The sequence below is a fragment of the Pelobates fuscus genome, chromosome 1, assembly GCF_036172605.1.
Source record: "Pelobates fuscus isolate aPelFus1 chromosome 1, aPelFus1.pri, whole genome shotgun sequence".
Taxonomy (NCBI): domain Eukaryota; kingdom Metazoa; phylum Chordata; class Amphibia; order Anura; family Pelobatidae; genus Pelobates; species Pelobates fuscus.
In genome coordinates, this window is record NC_086317.1 from 298,533,446 (window position 1) to 298,557,922 (window position 24,477).

The 24,477-nt window shown below is 39.2% G+C and overlaps 1 protein-coding gene across 1 annotated transcript in view; it reads left to right on the forward strand.

Moving 5' to 3' along the window:
- The window catches only part of DMD (dystrophin), a 2,317,639-nt gene that overhangs the window by 529,508 nt on the left and 1,763,654 nt on the right, over positions 1–24,477 (forward strand). Inside the window, exon 3 of the mRNA XM_063457949.1 lies at positions 1,482–1,574. Within this exon, the coding sequence (XP_063314019.1) occupies positions 1,482–1,574 (93 nt within the window). The remainder of the gene's footprint in view (positions 1–1,481; positions 1,575–24,477) is intronic.

Sequence of the window (24,477 nt, forward strand, 5' to 3'; positions counted from 1 at the left end):
CCATCTTCTGTCCACCCTGTGTGGGGAAAACCTCTCCTCCAGGAGAGCGAATCAGGAACAAGCTCTTAAAAAAGCTAAGTGATTAAAGCTCAAGGGAGTATGACAAGCATAGCAATCCCTTGTAGTGATATAGCAGTTTCCCCAAAAAGAGACAGGACTCTAGATTGAGGGTGAAGAAGAACTGACTGTACTGGCACATATAGCCTCTTTTATTCACATTCTACAAACATAGTACTGCCCACAGGGTTTTAAAAAAACAACCAATCAACACATTACAAGACAGCAAACACTACCATTCATTACATCAGAAATCCTCCCCTCTGCCTGTGATACAATTATCTCAACACAATAGACTAATTTAATTATCACAGGCAGGAAAATACAGTATTATAAAACATATCACAGGGACCCCAAAACATGCAATAACCCCATCAAAATATGTATATACTGAGAACCGGGGGATCTGGGTGAACCACATATCCAATATACGGTTTAATGCAGATTCCGCAGAACATATACAGGCTGTATGAAAAATAATTACTGTTAAATGTGTCCCCTGTTCTGTAGTTTAAAACTACTGAACGATGTCTTTGTGCACCAAATACCGGCGAGATGGCACCGTGTAGAAAAGTCAAAACAGTGTCTGTGAGTTAAAATCCATCCATTGTTCTCACCATGTGCCTCTGATACATGAAATGGTGGCCACCCAGTAACTCCACAGTTTGTCTGATAGTCTATCCAGCCAAACCAACGGATGAAACACATGGGGAACAGTGCAACAAACGAAGGGAATCATACAAAATATGGTTAATAGTCATATTTGTGCACAATCTCCAGTTTTGTCACAGGGCACAAATAGTGTTTTCAAATGCCATATATCCCAGGGCCATAGTCAGAAGGTAGGAGGCGGGCAAGCAGTCCTCTCCAATCCCCAGTGGCAAATGGCAGTTTGTCACAGATATGTTTTCTGCTAATATTTTATTGGCAGGTATTTTTTGCCAAATTCTACCCTAATGCAAAAGGCTACACCTGGACTGTTGAGAAGGAATACATTGTTTGAGTTAACCAATAGAGCAGGCACAGGCAATCTTCGGCACTAGAATGTTGTTGACTACATCTCCCATGATGCTTTGCTGGCATTATGGATGTAAGAGCATTATGTGGGATGTAGTCCACAACATCTGGAGTGCCGAAGGTTGCCTATACCTGCAATAGAGTATAACAAGTATTGCTAATCGATATCTGTACTTATATATTATGGTAGGGTATCAGAAATAACATATTGATAATCAATTTTACAGGATAGCTATATAGATCCATGTACTATCCTAGAAACAAGGGTTTCCTAACTACACTGCACTTGCATACGTGTAATTCTGATTATATATGTCTATTCTGTGTACTATGCAACTAAGATTGAATTTTGTTCTTCAATACAAATAAATTCCATTTTAATTTATTCCACATTGTTTTCTCTCCAGTTTGGGAAACAGCCAATTGAAGATCTGTTTATTGACCTTCAAGATGGGAGAAGACTTCTGGATCTTCTTGAAGGTCTTACAGGCCAAAAACTGGTAAGTTGTTCCATATCAAGATACTAATTATATCACGTGAATAAATCAAGTTCAATTTCCAGGATATCTTTCATTAAATCTCATAACCAAAAAGCAGTTTATGTAAGGCTTCATGATTATTTTTTCATTTTATTTTCATGGCACCTTTTAGTTTGGCACTTTTTTTGTGATGGTTAGAGGATTTATAGAGCATACCTAAAGGGAATACTCTCTATGATGTTTTTTTTTTTTATGACATTCTTAGCTGGAAGGAAATTATCAGGGGATTTTTCTTTATGGCTATTTAGTGTACAGTCTATAGTATATTCATATATTCAGCTAGCGACTTATGAGTTAGTATGCATACTACAGGCTATTGTGCTTAGCTGTTTGTATTTTTCACTATTAAGGTGGACACCACATTTTTGTATAGCCCTTGTTTTATTTCTTCAGATAGTGACCTTGAAGTCATTTATACGATTAGTTTAGTGAAGGATCTTCTGTTTATACTTTAGTCTCCTCTTGCATTTATCCAGATCGTTTAGTACAATAACTGAGAGATATATTGTGTCAATATTTTAACCCCTTAAGGACCAAACTTCTGGAATAAAAGGGAATTATGACGTGTCACACATGTCATGTGTCCTTAAGGGGTTAATAAGAGCAAGTGTGTACAACCTGACAGATCTTAGAAACTGGCAACAAGAGGCTGCACAGTTTAATTTGCTGGTGCACTCGCATCTAGCACTACAGACTGGCTTCATTGCAAGTGACATATACTTCCATTCTTTTCACCAGCTGGTGAGGGTTATAGTATATAGATTTCCATCTGATATTTCATTCACTATTTGCCATTCAGTAGCCTCCTATAGTCTGCTATCCCTCCTCCCCATCAGGTTTGCTGAGCTCGTTAGCTCTCCTTAGGTATTTAGATCTGGTGTGATTACTTTACTTTGATACTTATGTTCTTTAATAAAATGTGATTTTACTCTGTATATTTTCGTTTGCAAACCTAGGGAACTTCATTGTGTCCTCTGGACTTAATGCCCTTGGATCACTTCAGTGTTCATATGTGACATTAACATAATTTGCTCGGTTTTAATTTTATTAAATGCTTAGTGATTGCATATTCCAATATCCCTAAACTAGTGAGAATTTTTAGGCTTTGTGCATTTGAAGGTGTAACATGTTTCTATATGACTATGTTCTAAGTCGTATTCCTACAGGTTGCATACAGTGTGCTAAAGAAACAAAGCAATAATATTTAGTGACTTAGTTATAATTGTTGGCATTATTTTCCATACTGCAAATAAATGCATTTTTCTGCTGAGGTTCTATTCTACCGCTCTGCATATGTGCAGAGAGACTTCCACTTTCCACTTCCTTCTTTTCATTTCCCTCCTCCCACATTCTACAGCAACCAATGTAGGTCAAAATTAATTGCTGTTGTCACCTTCAGCAGAGACTATCCAAAGGACAAAAGTACAAGCTATTAGGTTTTTATTTTTACATATTTTCTAAAATTTCAGACCCCGTTTCATGTGTAAATATTTAATTCCTCCCAATATCTACATGACTATTTTAGAAATGAAAAAAAATTAAAATGTGTAGAAAAATAAACCATAATATGTTTTTAAACATTTGTTGCAAATCCTGCACATTTTTGATAAACAGCAACATTGTGTACAGATTGTTCAGGAATACCTATCAAATTAAATTATGTGTTTTAATATTTTTTTTCCCATTAATCTGTTTATCTGTAACAAAAAATGGGAATTTATAACATGTTTTGCAAACTATAGGTGCTACCTAACTGTATATTTCTTAAATATACCTGAAAGAAAAGCTAGAAAGAATGAAGTCTGATCTAGACAGAAGGTTTTAGTGTAGAGACAGTGTGGGTCCCCCCACACACCCCATCAGATAAAGAGGGGGGAATGGACTGCTATGAGAGAGATATTTTTTCCTGAAGTGTAAATGCCAGTGCTGGGGCATAGGAGAGGTATTTGTGACTTTGTGTGCTAAGTGCTGTATAGCTTTGTGTGCTAAGTGCTGTATAGCTATACTGCTTCGCAAATGCTAGGACACACCCAGTGGCGTACACACAACCCATGGGGCCCCAGTGCAAAAACTGATCCATGCCCCCCCCCCCCGCGCTTACTCTGCGCGGGCCGGGGGCCGCAACACATGGCAGCAGGCACCTGGTCGCAGGAGACGCAGGGCTGTGACCCCTGTGACCCCTGGAACCGCGGTATGTACGCCAGTGCATGCAGATACACATACACTTAAAGGACCACGACAGACACCGAGATCACATCAGCTTTAATGAAGTGGTCTGGGTGCCAGGTCCCTCTAGTTTTAACCCTGTAGCTGAAAACATAGCAGTTTCAGAGAAACTGCTATGTTTCACTGAGGGTTAATCCAGCCTCTAGTGGCTGTCTCATTGACAGCTGCTACAGGAGCTTCTGCGATTCTCACTGTGAAAATTCTCACAGTGAGAAGATGCTGAACGTCCATAGGAAAGCATTGAGTAGTGCTTTCCTATGGGCGGTTTGAATGCGTGCGTGGCTCTTGCCGCGCATGTGCATTCGAAGCTGAGAGGCGGACCGGGCCGAGGGATCCCCAGCGCCAAGGGAGTCCGGCACGTGATAAAGGCAAGTGCTGAAGACACACACACGCACTCTCACGAACAGGTGCATACACACTAGCAAACAGACACACACTCTCACGAACAGACGCATACACACTAGCTAACAGACACACACATTTACTGACAGACACACACTCAGTGACAGACATACATACACACTCACTGACAGACAGACACATACACACTCACTTACAAAACACACACTCACTAACAGACACCAAACAGACTCACTAACAGACGCACACAAACTAACACACTCAGTAACACACACACAGTAACACATTCACTGACACACACAAACTAACACACACACTGACACAAAAACTAACACTAACACACACTAACACATACACACACACACTCTAACACTAACACACTCTAACACTAACACACACTAACACACACACACACTCTAACACACACACTAACACACACACACGCACACACACACACACACACACTAACACACAGACACGCACACACTAACACTAACACACACTCTAACACTAACACACACACACTAACACACACACACACTAACTCTAACACACACTCTAACACACACACACACACTTTTTTTTAAAATGTAATCCCCAGCCTCCCTACCTTTGGGAGTGCTGAGGGGATTCCCTGAGGTCCAGGGGTGCTCCTGGGCGGCCGGTCACCGGGCAGGCTGGCTGGCTGGCGGGCACGCGAGGGAGCACTCTACCCTGAGTGCTTCCTGTTCAGCTCCCTTGCGCGCCGCACTGATACTGGAGCCAGAATATGACGTCATCTCCTGGCCCGGCATCAGTGCGGCGCGTGAGGGAGCTGAAGAGGGAGCACTCAGGGGAGAGTGCTCCCTCGTGCGCCCACCAGCCTGCCCGCCCGGTGACACCAGGGCCAGCCTCGGGGGACCCTTGGGTGGCTGGCTCCTGGGCCCCCAAGGAGAAGAGGCTGGCCACACTGGGTACATACCGGGTCGTAGGGCGACCAGGCCCCCTGGTGGGCCGGGCCCAGACGCAGCCGCGACCCCTGCGACCCCGGTATGTACGCCACTGGACACACCTACTAATCTTGTTAAATAAGGGGTTGATAACATTTCTAAGCTATCTGAGTAGAATGATCTCCCCGGCCATTCCTACCTCCTATAATCACCGATCCAGTACCAGCACTTTATTTAATATAACGCATTATGAAAAGAAAGTAGCTCGATCTTAATTTTCTTACAGACCAGCGCAATTGTGGAATAACCTCCCAGGCACAATTAAGTCTTCTTCCACACTAAAATCCTAGCACAGAATGCATCTGTAATCATGGTTGATTGTATTTCTCACTTGTTCTGTGTTAAATGTATATATTTGTATTTTAATATTACTGTATATTTTTTTATATTATACTGTGTATTTTAATATTACTTTGTATTTGTAATATCATATTGTATAATTTAACATTTCATTGTAACAATTACATGTTTGTGGGCCCAGAGCATACTTGAAAATGAGAGAAATCTCAATGTATGCTTCTTGGTAAAATATTGTATAAATAAATAAATGAATAGATGAGTGCATTATTTTAATGATATATGCTGAAGGCACCCAGTGCAGTTACTCCCTTGCCAATATGGTAGTATACTTGTTATCGTTATCGGACCTAGAGAGGAATTGGAGATAAGGTTAGGATATATACTCATCCTTTGCCGGCATATAGGGTAGTGTCGGGGAAGGGTTTCAAACACTGAGTTGCTCCCTGGTTGAAAAATATTATTTGCTGATGTCAGCCAAACACACAGCAATATACTATAACATAAAACACACATTTCTTTATAAGTGTAGTTTAATGATAAAATAAAATAAAAAAGTTCCTTTAAACTTTCCATGATGGAAAGATGGAAATTATATTCGCTTGTATACAATTTAAATGCAAGTTGTATCTGGAATAAGCTTTCAACTATGCAATTTTTTTTTTTTTTTTGCATTAAATCACATAAAATGAATAATTTATACACATTATCCTTTCTTAAACACAGATTTACATGCTTTTTGGTTTATGTAATGTAATCTAGTCTTTTTAAATAGTTCTCTACATGAATCTGTTCTTTTCGAGGGGTTGTTAGCATTAAACTTTGTATAAGAAGTTCTTTCTGCAGGATATTTTCACTGGAGACCTTCCTTTATCCAGAGTTGCCTGCCTGGCGATTTTACTTCTTCTTCAAAATGCCAAACAATCTCAACAAAGCTTTCCATTACTTAAACATATATCTGCGTCAAGCTTCAGAGTCACGTCTTCTAATCATTTCATTGTTACTTGGTTTCCAGTAATCCGTGATGTGAAGTTCAGTTGGGGCAAATCTTTTTTTTTAATGATGTCATTTTATGTGTGAGATTTTCCTATCATTAGCTAGCTGTGAAAGAATAGCTGATTGTTATAAAGCCTTTTCTACAATTTCATTTCTGTTACAACATTTCTTTTTATTGTGCGTCTATCTGAAGATTTCTTTTGTGCCACCTTGTCTCTATGACACCGCCTGTCATCATATTAAATCGAAGCAAATCATTATTTTATGGTGTTTCAAACACAAAACATAATAGTATGCAATTTGATCTGATTGTTTTATTTCAATATTTTAACTGCATCAAACTTTATAAATACATTTCATTATGTTATTTTGTTACTCTAATATGTAGATTCATATTAATATGTCATCTCCTTTATATTTTTTTTTTATCAATGGTTGATAATTGCACAAATTGAAGCTTCGGTGTAGGAGAAATATGGACTTATGCTTATGCTGCTGTACCTGGATACCAGAGAGCAGGTGTACCTTCCAAGTGTCAAAATGACTAATGTAATGGTTAGTTTAAAAAAAATGCAGCTTTCAGTTTAGACAGGGCTTATTAGGGCTGGGCTCAAGGTTTAGGGAGAGGGGCATCATAACCAGTATGGCATTCTGTTTTGGTTATTGTGCCAGGAATGCCCTGCAACCCTCACCCATGTATGTACAAACTATTTAGTAACTACATCTCAGTTAGAAGTTAGGCCAGAGTTAAGTACAGTGCAGGTCAAGCTCATTGGCTGAGAGCAACATCTGATCACTTTCAACCAATGAGCAAAGCCCTGCACTGCTGGGCTTATTTGAAAGCTGAGGGCTCTGAGATGAGAGGACTCGGGTGGCAGCATCCAGTAGACTCAAGGTAAAGATTGTAATTGTTATTAAATGGTTTGACTACTTACATTGAGAGAGCTATGACAATACAGTCACCATGACCACTATAGCAGACTATTGCTCTCTTTGTTGACTGATAGGGGGTTACCTTCCACAGCATAGTGTAGGGGATTACTTTCCACAACATTTTAGGGGTGTCACACATCAAGCTGTACAACTGTTTGCAAAGCTTCTATAGTTTATTCTGTTAGGGCGACATGCCCAGATAAAATGAATAAATAAATCGCTAGATATACTGAAAACATTTATGCATTTCATTATGTATTTTTTTTCATTGGAGTTATATCTACAAATATCTTGCAAAACCCTTAGATCTCTTGTCTGCTGCCTTTGCAAACCCTCATTCTCTAACCCTACCCAGACTTTCTGTGGCTGTCCAATCACAGACTCCCCAATGCAGCTCAATGAGAAGGTTTTGCAAAGCAAGTTCTCTGGGGAATTGCTGCCTCTTAAAATAAAACTAACTTTAGCTAAAGTTAAAGTAACTTAGCTAAGCTGCCACAAAGTAACAGGGCCAGTTGTCTGATTGACAGCTAGGGGGGGGCGTAACAGAGTTAATTTATAAAAGTGCAAATTTCTATTGAAATCTACACTTTTTGAAAAAATAGGGCACACATAAGATAATTTAGCAAAACAAAGTGCTTTAGGTGCTTGGAGTGTTCCTTTAAGACATTTTCCCCTTATAAGTGGTGCTATCACAGGGCTGTGTTCTTTTGAATTAGATAATATGTTAAACTTTTTCAAGCTAAATTACCAACCATAACCTACAAAATCTGCACAATGTTTACCATTTATTTGAATCTACTGTTAATACAAGGGCACTTTAATTTATGATACAGCTTTTAGTTGTACATTATTATTGGGTGAAAAATTACCAACCTGAATTAATCACTGTGGGATGCAAGCATATTAAAGCTAAATCGGGTGAGATCTAAATGATGTCAAGTGAATTTATCAACTTTAATTTGCAGTAAGGTCAACTCATCACACATTGCATATTTGTGACATGGTGAGCCCTTCATTGCTATGTATTTTTGAAACATAGACAAAATGTTGTGTGGAGAACTCATCAAGTGAACTTGTCAAATTGTAATTATTTATCACAGATAAAACTTGTCACAAAGTACATATTCTTTCATAGTTATCATACGGGGGGGACATTTATAATAGCATATTTCTAATATTAAGTTCCCATAAATGTCAGTCATTTATTGTTATTGACATACTTGACTAATAAAGTGTAATAATAGGATACTTCAACAGCTTTGAAAAATTAATTGAATCCTTTCCAAATTACCATAATGAGTTTACACTTCAAATGTGCGCTCTTTTTTTTCTGCAATGGAAATGTTTTTTTTCCCTTTAATTAATAAATATATTTTCATGACCATTATGTTATGCTTATGCTTAATAGAAAAGTGCCTCATGGTGATATTATTTTGTAGATATCTGGATGCTGATTTGTAAGTAGGACTAAGCTCTACCAGCTGGTGACACATTTAGGTAACTAAAAAGAGAGCTTGACAAAGCATGCAAAATTCAAGAGAAGTTCAAGTGCCTGAAGTTAAAAGCAACTCTACTCCAAGGTTATCCACAAAACAGACTAAGACTAGACACAAATGGGATGCGATTCTAGGCAGATTATTGAGATATGAGGTGCAATGTATTTGCTCCAGCTTTATCTGCTTGATAAAGGCTCCTTAGAGCTGAAACACTGCGTCTTATATCTCAATAAATCTTTCCGGGATTGCATCCAATTTGTGCGCTGTCTTCTCTTGTTTTGGGTCCACACTTAGGGACTGACTGATTAGATGTGTCAACAAAAACAAAGTACATGAGTGGGAAAATAAGAAAGGTCTAATGCAGATTTATTGAACAATGAAAGACAACGGTTTGGCTCAGAAAAAAAGTATTTGCCAAGATAACGCATATTTAGACAAAGGCAGCATTTATAATGTACAGATGACCAGAATTACTAATAATCACAGTTTTATGTGAAAAAAAAAATAAAAACCATATGTAACTTTGATACATATGTGGGCAACAACATCAGGATGCATAATGATGACATCATATTACAAAGAAACATTGAAATTATCAAAATAATAAATATCTAGTGAATTACAGAAGGCAAAATACAATACAGTGTATCAAAAAAAGTTGATCAAAATATACATTTATACACCTTGAAAATTAGACAGAATAGTAAAAAAGCCTATATTGGGGGGGCTGGGCCTGACTGCAGAGCTGAGAGAAAGCAAAAGTAGTGGAATCGATACATCGCACAGGGCCCTAAACCTAACACCAGAGAGACCTTTCAAATGGCGGACGCCAGCCACAAAACTGGCCTCCGCAAAGCATGGACAGACACGGAACGCAGGCTGAACTAACTTTTCGCCTCCTTCTGGGAGAAATTAGAGGCTCGCATGCAGCCCCCAGTACCAGGGGCTCTGCCTGAAGAACCGCCATGGAACCAGACGCATGTGACCCAGAGGGGTAAGGCAGTGACCTACCCCGACTATCCATCCATGGCAGGTATTGCAAAGACCGCCTCCCGGCAATGCCATGTGGACCCCAGGAGTAGCGCAAGGCCCAAGAGAGCGGCCGCATCAGGAGGGCTAACAAAGAGGTATAGCAGCCCACGACAAGCAAACCCAGCTCTGAGCATACCCTGGAGGACATACCCACAGACGAGCACACCGCCTCGCTGCACAGGGGCTCCACGCTTCCTCACACCATGGAGACTGAGCAAGCTGCAATGAACAGCGCAGTGGGAACACACACAGCCCCGGCTAGGCATTGGCTGACCCAGGACTGGGATTATCTCAAAAGTGCCCACTATCTCTCACCTTACTATGCTTGAGATGAACACTCTCATATGGTCTATGTACGCTCCAGTGAATTTATTATCTTGTTTTTGATCATTCAGGGAATCGTGGGGGGGACATCAATAGAGGTTATTCAACTAAATACTATTTGCACCCATACGCTGTATAGCTCACATTCAAGTGTGTATATCTATTAGCACTTTTGCTTTAACCTAATATCAGTCTAGATAGCAAAACCTCACGTACAAATGTATGATAAGCACAGTCTAGACCTGTATTACTAGCTTACTGACTACTCCTATACTATAATCTCCACCGGAATATGCACTGCCTGACCATTTTACTTTATGTTCATCGTTAATCATGCTTTTTATTTTCGTTTCCATAGCATATTCAAGAGTCAAGCATACATGACTAGCACTAGAAATGCTTAACTAATTTGTTATAACTCGGTACCACACAGGCACACATTACACTCGAACAGCAGCTTGTGACACTTGTGTTCATAAAGTGCATGATATACCCACTTGTCTCATCGCATACAGGCGGTCTACTACTGCAGCATCTACATATTATATCCATCCTACACATACCTAGTGCCCGCTGAAATCCTCCCCAGATATACGCCTCAGTAGCATTACAAAGAGATGCTTACACTCCTCCAGTATAACGCAGATTAGTCTGCCATGTTAACGCCTATAAAGAGAAGTCTTCATTGTTTTACCTGTTTTGTACCAGCAATTACTTCTACTCATGTGACTTATAGATCCCTATATGCCTGATATTAGCAGCGACAGACAAGTCACCTCAAACGAGCTATACTACTTTAGCTTCAACCATACTGTTCATAGCTTGTTTATGTTATTGTCACCTTTTTTATTTAAAAATTTAGGCATACCCAACATGCCACATGATTGTTCTAATATGACTATGAAAATCGAGCCTGCCGACGCTGTTGTGGCGATACAGGCACTGTTGTACCTACCTGCATACCAAAAATAAAGAATAAAATAAATAAATAAATAAAAGCCCATATTGGCTGTGACCGATGATTAGACCGATGATTAGATGTGTGACACCATCAATACAGACATAGTCCCATTACATTACATTTATTCCCATGTTCCTTGATGTCTGAAAATAATAGCCACTATCAGATATACAGGAATATTTCTGCTGGTTTAACTCTACTGTAACCAAGTGTGATCATCTTAGGTCACCATATAAAGTGACATAGTGTGATAACTGTGTGATCAGTGTACTGAGCTTAGAGGCAATGAGATCATGAGGATTAGCAGTTGCATATTGCACAGGGCACTATGGCTGTGCACTGAGTATGCTGAGTAAGCTGAGGTTGGGTACTTCTGATGATGTAACTATCAATAATGGAATCACAGAGGGATCTCCTAGTGCCATAGGAAAAAAAATGATAATAATAATAATAATAATAATAATAATAAAATATCCATAATATACTGCACATGAATGAGACAACATTACAGCAACTGTAAAACTGTAAAAATACTACTGATTTCTTTGGCAACAAATAGCATTTCCACAGTACGCTGAAATAGGTTCTAATCAGAAAATCCATTAAAACTAATTTCTCAAAATCATATTTATATAAATTTTCCTTAATAACATTCAATATTAATGGATTCAATGGAAACAATGTTCTTTAATTTCTACAACTGTCTTCTTAACCTTGTGCCTGCATGGAATTTAGGAAATGTAAAGAAAAGGGTGAATACCTTTGTGGATTTTATCTATAGCAGTTTAGAATGTGTATAAGATACCATATGTGAGGCTAGAAAATGTAAACATCCTACTAGTGTCCCCATTTTGGCACATGAAATTAATGTAAATTGTATGCATATATTTCCAATATCAGAGCAAAGGAATAAACTAGTACTTTTTCAATCCTTATAGTATAGTGCTTGTCTGCACTTCTCATGTTTTTCATCCCTCTGGTCTCTTTCACACAAGTGTATCTTTGAAACCCTTGTATTGCTGCCCACGCCCTGTATGTTTGTTGCTTCCTCTTATGTTACTGGCAATTTCCTTCCCAATATACATAATGCATCCATACTCCAACCTTAAGCCATTTTACCTCTGTTATCCCCAGCAACATTTGACTTTTCCTCCTAATATTATATAAGCACATTTTGTGTACATTTTGTCTCTCCACCCACATTTCATCACTCAAATTTCACAATTAGAAATGCCCTTTATACGGATTATTGTTTTGTGTTTCAGCATGAGACAGGTAGACTTGTGCACATCTAGAAATTCTATTTGACAAAATTAATTTCTCTAACACGAACAGTTTTTAGGACTCCATAATTTCGCTCATTTGTCTTTTCAGTTTGGTAGAATTTCGGTTCCACCAAAACTCAGTTCGGGAACTGGAAAGGACAAACTAAATTATATAACCTGATAATATATTTTGCAGTACACTGCAAAATATATTTTTTTTCTGCCAGGGCGTTTTGGTTGCTTGAAGCTACAGGTGCATTCTGTCTTGTAGTTCGAGAATTCGACCGGTCATGAGATCGGCTCAAATTCAGATGAATATGATCCAAAATGAATTTCCATGTCTAGAGGAAGGCATTATCATTCTGGATGAAAAAAGTTTGACTATAATCCCAGATTCAATGCAAGGTCTGCAACATATAAATGTTCCCCAGACTGCAAGGCCTTATTCTGCTTAGTGAATAGCAATTCTGCAGCTGAAGTTTATTAAAACTTGCTAGCCTTAGATGTTTAAATGTGGGATCTCTGATTCCTCAGAAAGGTGTTAACCAGTGAAACAGATGAGCAGTAGACAATAGACTAGATGAATACATTTACTGTTGCCATATAAAGAAATTAAATTAATGATATCTTGGTATGTAAGTAACCAATATTATTGCTGCAGTACTACTAAAAAGCTGTACTGCTTTTATTCAAAAACTGTTATTCCAGGCATAGTTACAATTAAATGCTAAAACAAAAATGAATTAAAGCTAAAAATCATCCTTGGGCTTTATATCTCCATGAGAGAGCCATGCAAATTATAATTGTATTCAGACTACATTTCAATGATTTGGATGCTCGTCCTTGCTATTTTTGAGAATAAATGTGTCTAGTGAATTCTTCAGCAATCAAATCAGACTACCATTGTCACAACATTCTTCAGTCATTTCATTTAGGAACACTTTGCTGTACAATGTTGGATTGGCTAAAAGACCAAATGGCCTTGAAATAAAGCACATTTCTAAAATGAAATTCGAACTAGAAAGTATATTTGTGTTACTTGAAGACAAACATGAATTTCAATTACAAAACTTGATCTATAATTATATATTCATAAAATGTGTAATTCTTTACTTGGCAAAATGTTTTCTGGAAAACAAAGTTTCTGGACCATGTGATTTGCTTTATACTGCGAGATGCTATTAAACATGCTCATTTAGAAACTGCCTGCCGAATGTTGTTCCATTTCATTATAGTTCTCGTTCAAAAGAATATTTGGCTCAAATTATTTCATTTCTTTATACTGCTTACTCACAGAATGAGGAATACTGACACAGATATTATATAAAATATTTTATCTTTTGAAATAAAATAACTTATGTACACTTAAAATGCACTGGTGTCTACTTAGGGCTAGATAAATTACTAGAAAATGTATAAATCAAAAGATTTTATGTTTTATAAGTTATTGATTTGAATGGAACTGATTTATTGAGGTGAGGTCACTATTTGCTAATCTGCTAGGTACACATTGTATGCATTGTGTTCAGAGGTTTACCTGGCATCTCACTACACCAGGAGCATCTGCTAATGGCCTTACTGCAGAGAAGCCGTGGGCAGCACAGAACAATTGAGAGTAGTATTCTTCCCATTAGTTCCACTGGGGGACATATTTTTTTCCATTCAGCGCAGTCCATTTAATATACTGGAGATACCTCGTTGTGTTTTCTCTATTTGCAGTTTATTTCTAGTAACATTGCAGGTGGAGTGTATCAAGGTCTGCATAAAGGTGTAGATGAATGATTACTACCTGCACAGTCATCTCAGATACAGGCCTGCCAATTAGATATAAACACTGGGTTAATGTGGAGTCCAATTTATTAGATCTACCTCAAATTCATATTTGACTTGTTAGACACCAGATGGTGCTGCTTCCTACTAGATGTCCAACAATTTTTATTTTGCTGACCACATGGACAAGCTGTGATTGTCACGTATTCATCCGCTTATAAAAATGTGGTTAATGGCATTTACTGTCCACACAGGAAAAATGTTCTGCCGAGCAGCAACCAAATCCACAGAAGGGTTAATGCTGATCAGCAATTATGCAAATGGTAACCTGGTACCTGCCTTTGGGGTCAAAGGCCGGTTACAACCTATCAGATCTAGAGGAGTGGTATTTAGGCCCAGTTCTCATCCTGCTCAGTGCCCTGTCGTGGTTTCCCTTGTGGTTGTCCGAGAGCGCGTTATTGATTCTGGTTATTCTGGTTATTTGACTTTGGCATTGTTTTTGACTTCCCTGTTTTCTGGCATCCCTGACTCCTGACTTTTCCTTATCGTTGTGTCTCTTTCTGTATCCCTTGACCTCGGCTATTCCTGACTATTCTTTGGTACGTTAGTCCGGCCATTCTAAGGTCCGGTATATGTTACCTATCAGTCCTCTGTGTTACACAATTCTACATGCTGGATAATTCTGTAATCCTGACAGTGATATAGATTTGTCCTAACTTCACAGCCCTCTCCAGTGTTCTCAACATGGGCTTGCAATATCAATGAACTTGGTATGTATCTGGTTTACAGAAAATATATATTCAAGAATACCATCATTTTGCATTGATATAATCGAATTGATGTTTAGATCTCTAGAATTCCTCTAGCCTCAGGTGATTATATAACAACCCCAAATACCTCTCAGGTAGTAAATATAACCTAAACTCTTTGAAAAGTTTATGTAAACATGATGTACACATGATAGGGATTATCTAATTTACTGTACAACACGCTATGTTCCTCCATTGATTAATTGAATGGCCTATTTTATGTGATTTAATGTGAAGTAAACTTAGGAAAGAACATTATTGCCACCACTTTATTTTTTATTTTTTTGTAATTCTTTATTTTTATTCGTGCATGAGGTTAACATGTGAGTTTGCACTGCCACAATAGCTGGTGCACTCGAGTTCGTAAACACGCTTAGTTACATGGCATTAATGACATTGCACTTTTTTAATAATTATATAAACAGGATAATTTCTCACGCTTTTAAAGACAAGTTAAAATAATAGTTTGATTCACAGATATGTGTCGCTTTATGGTCACATTAAGATTAACGGTCAAGCTGGGACATTACATCACAGTGCATAGTTTTACACTTTTAGCTTTGCGTTGGATTGTACTGTGTTATGCCCTTGGTACGGTCTGTGCCGTGATTTGTAATTATGCCCCGTTATTTAAAAGAAATTTTAAGCACAAAGAGCCGTCTCATATGGTCAGTAGCTCTAGGTTGAGCAATGCCTATTGAGAGCTAAAGGGCTTAGATTTAACCAGGGAAACTAGCTGGGTGCTTGACAACTGAAGACAAGCATGCAAGATGGTCCGAGGGCAACCCCAAGGACTATACTAGCCATGTGATTTAAATGCTGTGCTAAGTATAGAAGTGGGCCAGCTGGGGTAGACTATACTCAGCCTGACCGGCGCAAACATAAGTCCTCCCAGCATTTATGGTAGGGACACTTAAAGTCATAATTAATGAGTGGTTGGGGGTTGAAAGCCTGCTGGGCTTAAGTTGGTAAAGTAAAGTTTTAACTACACCACATATGGAGCTCAGTATAGTATCTGATTTTAAAGAAACAAAGGCTGCATAATATGTAACATTGCTTTTCCTGCTATATAGGATGAATAATGTATTTTAGACATAAAAGTGAACCATTAGTATAATGCCTTGTATGATCTGGTTCGAGTTGCTATCTCAAGTTATGCTGGTCTCACATAAAATAAAAGCAAAGGCAGAAACTCTGTGAGAAGTAATGTAAAAGGAAATAATAAAGACTATTACTGTGCACATTTCTAGCCTGTAAAATGCAGGTCTTATGTTATGAGGTATGATGAGGGAGTCTAATTGTAGCGAGGTAAGCGCCTGGCAGGCTCCGGTCGTGTGCAGCTGCTCAGCCGGTCCCCTCTGAGTGCCTAGTACAGTCCCTAGGGAGATTAGTAAGAGAGGGCCTAGAGCAAGGGTTACCATTCAGCCTGGTTTCGAGTGTTGCAGCGTGGCGATGGCAGACGTCTCAGGCGACCCTGGGACCTGCAGCAAATGTCCTCTTTTAGCTTAGTTACGTTGCCCATGAATTTCAGCTGCGGCATGAAGAGTTCATAGGTGCTGTTGCCCCTTATGGCTGGGCCGTCATCAGACGCTGCAGCCCCGTTGTAAAGGTGGATCGGGCAGAAGTACCTCTTGCCGGGTCGGCCCGCAGGTAAGTTCTTTTGAAGGGGGAGCGGTGTGGGCTGTTTCTGCGCCTCGTTGCCTGTTTCGGTGATAAGCCTGTGGTGGATCCGGTATTGGCGCCATCACTTTTAACATCCGCCATCTTGGCTGCCGTGTCTTGGTGTTGGAGCAGGGCGGCCCTGCTGCTGCGCCCTGGGTGATCGGGGCATGCGGGGGTAAGGACCGGGATCACCCCCCCGGTCCAGAGGGGGGGGAAAGGGGCCATTTCCCGATGGGTCTGGCCTTGGCTGAGTACCGATGGGCAGGATAGTGGGGCAGCGGCCGTCTGCCCCACTCACCACCGGAGTAGGCCTTGTTTGTGCCAGTGAGTATTCTTCCTCCAGGGGACTGAAACCAGGCAGGCCAGCCTCACCCTGGGTCCAGTACTCTCCACCCGATGTGGTCCACCTCAGCTGGTCGGCTTTTTGTGCCAAAAGTCCAGTTTTCATGCTTATTCCTGTGTAAGTGTCAGGAGCTGGTCTGACATGCGACCATCTTGCTTGGCGGCCTGGCCCCGCCCCCATTGCCACCACTTTTTACACCAGAAAAAAGAATCTATTTAGTATTTTCTCTTTCACCACTTTTATCTTGGTATTGAAAAGTAAGCAGAATGCTTGTAGGATCTGTGCACAGTATTTTTAAGTAGGTAGACATAATTTTAGAGATGTAAAATTCTTTCTGTATATACAAACAAAGGAGGCGACATTTTTCAGACTACAGACACAACAATAAATGGGAGCTGACTTTTGAATTCTCCAAAAAAGATAATTTTCAGAACATTTTCATGAATCTCTCCCAATGTTTCTGTTTTGTTTCATCTAAGATGGACTTGGAAAAAAACGCTCCCCCCTCTGTCAGTCCCTACATTGGCGTCCCGAAAGATATAGGACTCAATTTAAGATTCGGGTGCTTGCTTACAAGTCTCTTCATAATGCTGCTCCAACCTACCTGTCCTCCCTAATACACAAATATGTCCCATCAAGGCCTTTGCACTCTGCCGAAGACCTATGTCTATCCCCTGTCCATTATCCCACCTCTGATGCTCGCCTTCAAGACTTCTTCAGGGCTGCACCTTTTCTGTGGAAATCCCTTTCCTTCTCCGTTAGACATTAACCCACTCTCCATTCCCTCAAAAAATCATTGAAAAATTACTTCCTCGGGAAAGCATACAAATTAAACTGTTAACAGCTTTTCATCCCCACACCCTGACTCTTCTCCTGCAACTGTCAAAACCTACTAAGCCCTCATTGAATACTTTTCTAGCAATCTACTTTGATACCCCTACTTTTACCCTTTGTGTCACTATATTCCTCTCACTCTAACATGTAAACTCATTGAGTAGGGCCCTCAACACCTTTGTTCCTCTGCGTCCAACTTTTCTGGTTACAATTACGTGTCTGTCAGTCCACCCATTGTACTGCGCTATGGAACTTGCTGGCACTATACAGATAATAAAACAATAGATAATACATAATAATGTTAACTGCTAAATCTTTAATATACATGTGAAGAAATGACCCTTGTATTCGGTATTTCTTCATGTTTCCAGTCGGCAGATGAAACTGCCGAACAAACACCACCCCCTGGCTCATTTAACTTCAAAAACTGCATCAATTAAACCCCCTACGTGTGCGGCCAGCGTTCGTACTGCCGAACGCCAAGTGGCTGAGAAAACTGCGGCCATCTTTTTTTCATACGAACAAAGGCAGCGGGACTTGGTCATCGAGTGTCTGGAACTAAAATTGGACACTCGACTTCCCGAACACCGGTCTCAAACACACGAACGCTGGAACTATATGTACCGATTAGCTAGAAGAGCGCTATTCGGTACGGTTGTGCATACGAATGAGGGGAACAATCGCTGCTAGGAGCCAGGGGAATCCATTTGGTACTTTTATTCGTTTTTCTCCCTTTTCTAAAGTGACCGGCAAAACCACCCAAACTTATGGAAATGTTTTGGGCAGCCCACCCACGGTGAACCGGTCACAAAGGACTTCCATGATTTTTGAGAACCCCTGAACCGATCTGGGTGAAATTTGAATATGTTGGTCACCCAGATCGGGGCTGTCAGGGGAAATATTATTTGTGGGGATACTCCATGTATAAATGGGTGTTCCAGATATTGGGGAAAACAGTGATTTTTCTGCCTGGAGATAATCAAGTTATTACTTTATCAGACTTGATTATCTCCAGGGCTAGGGGAGGGAATTATGTGTTTGTGCTGGGTGTGCTTTATGTTTTTTTAAACGGGATTGGTTACACGTTGTTGCATAAAAGGCTGTGTGTGTGAATTAAAGCCAGTTCATCTTGTATCCTGATTCTTGACTTAGGCTGTTATTTGGAATTCGTATGCTTTACTAAGGGAATTATCTTGTGAAGCTATTGCTATTTCGTATGGATTTCGTTTATTGCAACAACCGAATCGAGAGCTATATATACTAGGCTCTGGCGGTTCGGGAGGAAACTACCGAAGGAGGTTTAAATCCACTTGGTTTCCTTACAATACATTTACAAGAAATCACATGAATTACATAAAAAGATATAGGTGATTTTCAATGTTTTAATTAGCTTTTTTATTTTTACTATGTCCCTCATTTGTCTTAATTTTCCACCTGCATTTCCATACCTCCCCCTATTCCCCTACCCCTTTCTGTCTTTCATTGTGACTATTACTTTTACTCTTTTCTATTCCTTAATTTTTTTTCTCCTTGTTTATCTAAAGTTTTTATTCAATGAACTGGTCCTCCTATAAACTATTAAAAAATGTACTTATGCCATGAGTTCCCAAACACTACTGAGCCCATTTTTTTTACTTATTACTACTACTTAATGCTTCACATTCCTGATTTTTTTTTCTCAATATGAATGTTGATTTGTGAAACTCAGATGTTTACTTGCATATTTTTTTATTTTTTTTACACTGAAGTCTGAATCTGACCAAAACAGTGTTACATTGTTTAAAGTTGGGTTTACTAATTGGTTTAATTCAGAAATCAGTTCTGAAATTTGTAATGACTCTTTATATGATCGATAAATTATTTCTATTGCTAAAAAATAAATATTGCTACTTTCTGCACTGTACCAAGATAGCCTTCCCAATACACCATTTTTACACCATAGCAATTCTACAAAATATTTAGTTTAAGCCGGAAAAAAATCAATAGCAAGTAAAACAAAATTAATGTAGTGGAAATGCCATTCTTCAATCAAATAGAACTTCAGGCCAATCTGATCAAAAACTTCTGTAAGCTGAACTTTTAGATTTAAGATACATTACTAATTTTTAGACTTGGAGATTTGTTTCACTGCTAACTGCAATTAGTTTGAACTAGGGCCAAAAGAGTGATCATCAATTCTCGATTTCTGAACCACTGTATATCACGATATATCAAGAACTCAGATAATGGAATATCATGTTGATTTGAAGTTTGAGGTTAATGATGGGAAAAAAATTATTGATGGCTAAGGGACAGAAAATAAATGTTGATTTTATGCACAAGTCAAGTAAGTGACCGATATTTTTGAAAAAGGAGAAGTAAAAAATGTTTTTTTTTACAGCCTCTCATTTTTTTTATCTTTTTGGCTACTTTCTCTCGCCTCATATTTATATTATGTATATTTTTGATGCACATTGATTTGTCCATTTTTATGCCCGTTTAGTTTTTCTGATTTTCTTCCCAGATTCTGGGGACAGAATTCTCATGAGCTGAACCACCACATGCACAAAATTCTGCTGTCCTTAAAAAGAGTTTTATCTTCAGGCAAATTGGTTCAGCCAAAACTATTTTTTTCTGCTGTACACAAGTCTATTAATTTCATTTGTAGACCAAAATGCACTTTCTTTTGTGTCTCTTTCACGACAACATTTTAAAGAGTAATGATTAACTCTAGAAAGAAGATTCTCATTAGTGCTGCTTTACTGATTATTTTTTTAAAATATCATAAATTAGACTTCTTACAATACTTAATCAACTTGTTCTTGCTAGAACATAATTTAATAATTAATTAAACTAAGGCTAAAATTTGTTAGCTTGCATAACAAGGAAATTCAGCTTGGCATGGGTATATTTTTTGTGAAGAATGCAATGATAAGAAGTTTGCTCTCATTGTAAGTAGTCAGACTCAAACCATTTTAGAATGGTTTGACTTCTTACATTACCCCCAGATGTTGCTCTCTGTCTAAATTACTAAAGAACCGTGCTCTAAGACTCTACCCCTTGTTTTCTCTATTTATTTATAGACTGAATCACAGAAGTGCTTTCAGCTCTTCAAACACAACAGCTGCACACACTACTGATAATCAGCACACTCATGTAATTTTCATATCCCTTCACCCTCTAGTCTCACCCTCTTTATTCCTCTACTGATATCAATTTCCTTAATTCATTTGTTCCATTCACTACATATCTTCCCTTGATTTCCTTGGCCTACTCCTCCTCTGTATACATTCTGAGGAAGCCCTGCTGGGAGAAAATAAAAATGTCAGGAGTGAATACAGGCATTCTTTGGTATAACATATAGAGGGTGGTGTATACAAGGTCTGTGTCCTCTGCATCACAGGTTTATACAGTACAAAGTTGATCACATTGTTTTACATATTCAAGATATGTGCACTTTTAATAGAATACTGCAGTCATATGGAAGAGAAGGAGGGGCAGAAAGGAGAGAGATAGGAGAGAAAGGAGAGAGATGAGGGTAAGGAGAATGGGAATCTATAGAAGTCATGACTGGATGGGGAGAAGGATACAAAAGCATATACCCCATGGAGTGCTTTTTAGGGTGGTCAGAGTACCGGACCCAAAGCGAGTCAGCCATTTCGGCTGTTCCCTGTTCACATGGTCTCCAGGGAGGCGTAGTGGTTGAGCAGTAGCTGGGACCATCTTTTTGGGGGCTTTTGTTCCAAGCTGATTTTAAGCAGAATTTCTGCACCCAGATTTCCCATGTGTCTATGAATCTCACGGTTTCTATGCTAGATGTCAGGGACATGTTTTCATATGTGTAGTATTGTTTGATTTTGAGAAATGGAGGGGCACTTGGTGGATTTCCAGTTTAAGGCAATGAGGTTGCGGGCTGCTAGGATGATCAGTGCAGTCAACTGTCTATATGTTCTGTCTAACGTGGTAGGGAAAAGTAGGAGCAGAAAAGACGTTATTGTCATGGGGAAGTTCAGAATTCCCAGTGTGTCCAGGATATTCCGGACATGGTCCCATAGTGGTCTTATACCTTTGCAGGTCCACCAGACATGAATAAAGGTACCTACTTCTGAAGTGCACCACCAGCAGTATGGGGGCACACTTGGGAAGATTTTATGTAGTCTGTAAGGGGTCCTGTACCATCGGTACAGTAGTTTCTTGTGCGCCTCAATATGTGAGTAGCATTTTCTCCACCGTGATAAATTATTGAGTGTGGATAGCTTGACTGTCTGTCAATTGGTATATCTGGGTAACACACGAAGAAAGCCATCCCGCGAGGATTATGTTTGGGGATACTGCTCTTAGAGCTGTGAGGCGGGATTTTAAGTTGAACTTCAACTTGCATCCCATTGCAGCAAGGTGTTCATCCTATATCTTTAGAGTCAGGGCAGTGGTAGGTAGTAGGGTAGGTTGTCGGCCTTAGGGGCTTAGGAGTCTACATGTAGTCAGTTAGTTGTTGTGCTTGAAGTTGTGCTCTCTCCATGTCAACCCACTGCAATGTGCCTTTTGGTGCATGTAGGAACACTTCCATGGCAAGGTTTGCGGCTTTGTAGTATAGCTACAAGTTGGGTAGGCCTACTCCACCTTGCTGGGGAGAGCTTTGTAGCAGATGGAACAGAATGCAGGTTTTTTCTTGTTCCAAATAAAGGAGCTGCAGATAGATTGTAAGGTAGTACAGTATGTTCTAGGGATTATTATTGGAAACATGCGATAGACATAGAGTATGCGGGGTAGAAGCATCATTTTATATGCATTTATTCTACCCAGCCATGAAAGAGTGAGGTGTTTCCATTTGGCGATTTCTATGTTACATATGTTCTGCAGGGGAACAGAGTTAATTTAACAATGGCTTGAGTACACCTAGGTAGGTAAGGGAAGTCATACGCCAGTCAAAGGGATACTGTTGTCGCAGTGGAGAAACTATTTGTGGTAATAGGTTGATGGGGAGGGCTTGTGTTTTATCCTGGATTAGACAGTAATGTAATATGTTCCCGAACTCTGTCAATAATCGCAACAGTGGGGGAAGGGAGGGCCTTGGATCTGAGAGCGCTTTAAAAATGTAATCCGCAAATAAAGCAAGGCAGTATTCTCTCCCCTGTAGTTTAATACCATTAATAGCTGGGTGCAATATTATCTTCCAGGCTAAGAGTTCCAACGATAGTATGTACAATATGGGGGATAGTGGACAGCCCTGATGTGTCCCATTTGTAATATTGAAGGTCTCAGAAAGGAACCTCCCCAGTGAGAAACTTTAGCATCAGGTTTTGTATACAGCGCCATAAATCTCTTGTTGGTTTCTTTGGGGAATTGAATTTGGTCAGTACGCTGATCATATGGGACCAGTTGAGCCTGTCAAAGGCCTTCTCCGCATCAAACACAAGGAAAAGGCCCTCGACATCCTGTCTCTCCATGGTTGCTAAGATGTTTTGGATTTTTCTAGTGTTGTCAGAGCCTTGGCATCCTTTAATAAAGCCAGATTGGCCATCCTGTTGCTGAGGAGTTGCATTTAATTTAGCATCAACATTGAGTAGGGAGATTGGTATAAAGTTTTTGCCTTGCATCTGGGGTTTACCTGGTTTGGGGAGGGTAGGTACATGGGCCAGTAGCATTTCCTCGAGGAGGCTGCCTGTCTCTGCACAGTGGTTAAATAGTGATAGAAGGTTAGGTCGTTCTTTAAATTATAAAGTTTGCCATAGTACTGGGGGAACTTGTTAACTATAGCTTGTGGGTCCACTAAAAAAAATAATAATAATAATAATAAGTGAAAGCAGCACCTAAAAAGTGTATTAGCTCATGGGACACTCCTGAAAACGTAAAAACAAACAATTAAGTGCGCAAAAATTTAAAAGTGCAAACATATTGCAGCAACACACAATAAAATAGACAAAAATGTGCAATAATATAAACAAGTGGAATAGTGCACAGATATTGTAAAAATGTATATATACCTTACAATAGCAGCACTAGCAGCAAATTTTCAGGTAAAACCCAATACATAAAACAGAACAAAATATATAGTGTAATACTGTAAGTATATTCAAAATATGACTATAAGTGAGGAGGTATTTAACTCACAAACACAGAACAGATGAGTCTGCTCTAACTGTAACAGCCTTAATCATTAGACTTTTACTTCAGCAGGTAAAAAAAAGAAATGCCTTTATTTCACAGGATAAAATAAAAAATTCACAAGTCACCCTGATCCCTCGTAGTGAAGAGATGTCCGTTCGCTGACTGGATGCAGTTGCCGGCCGGATCAGGGTGACTTGTGAATTTTGGATTTTATCGTGTGAAATAAAGTAATTTCATTTTTTTACCTGCTGAAGTGAAAGTCTACTGATTAAGGCTGTTACAGTTAGAGCAGACTCATCTGCTCTATGTTTGTGAGTTAAATACCTCCTCACGTATAGTCATATTTTGAATATACATACGGTATTACACTATATATATTTTTTTCTGTTTTATGTATTGGGTTTTACCTGAAAGTTTGCTGCTAGTGCTGCTATTGTAAGGTATATATATATTTTTACAATATCTGTGCACTATTCCACT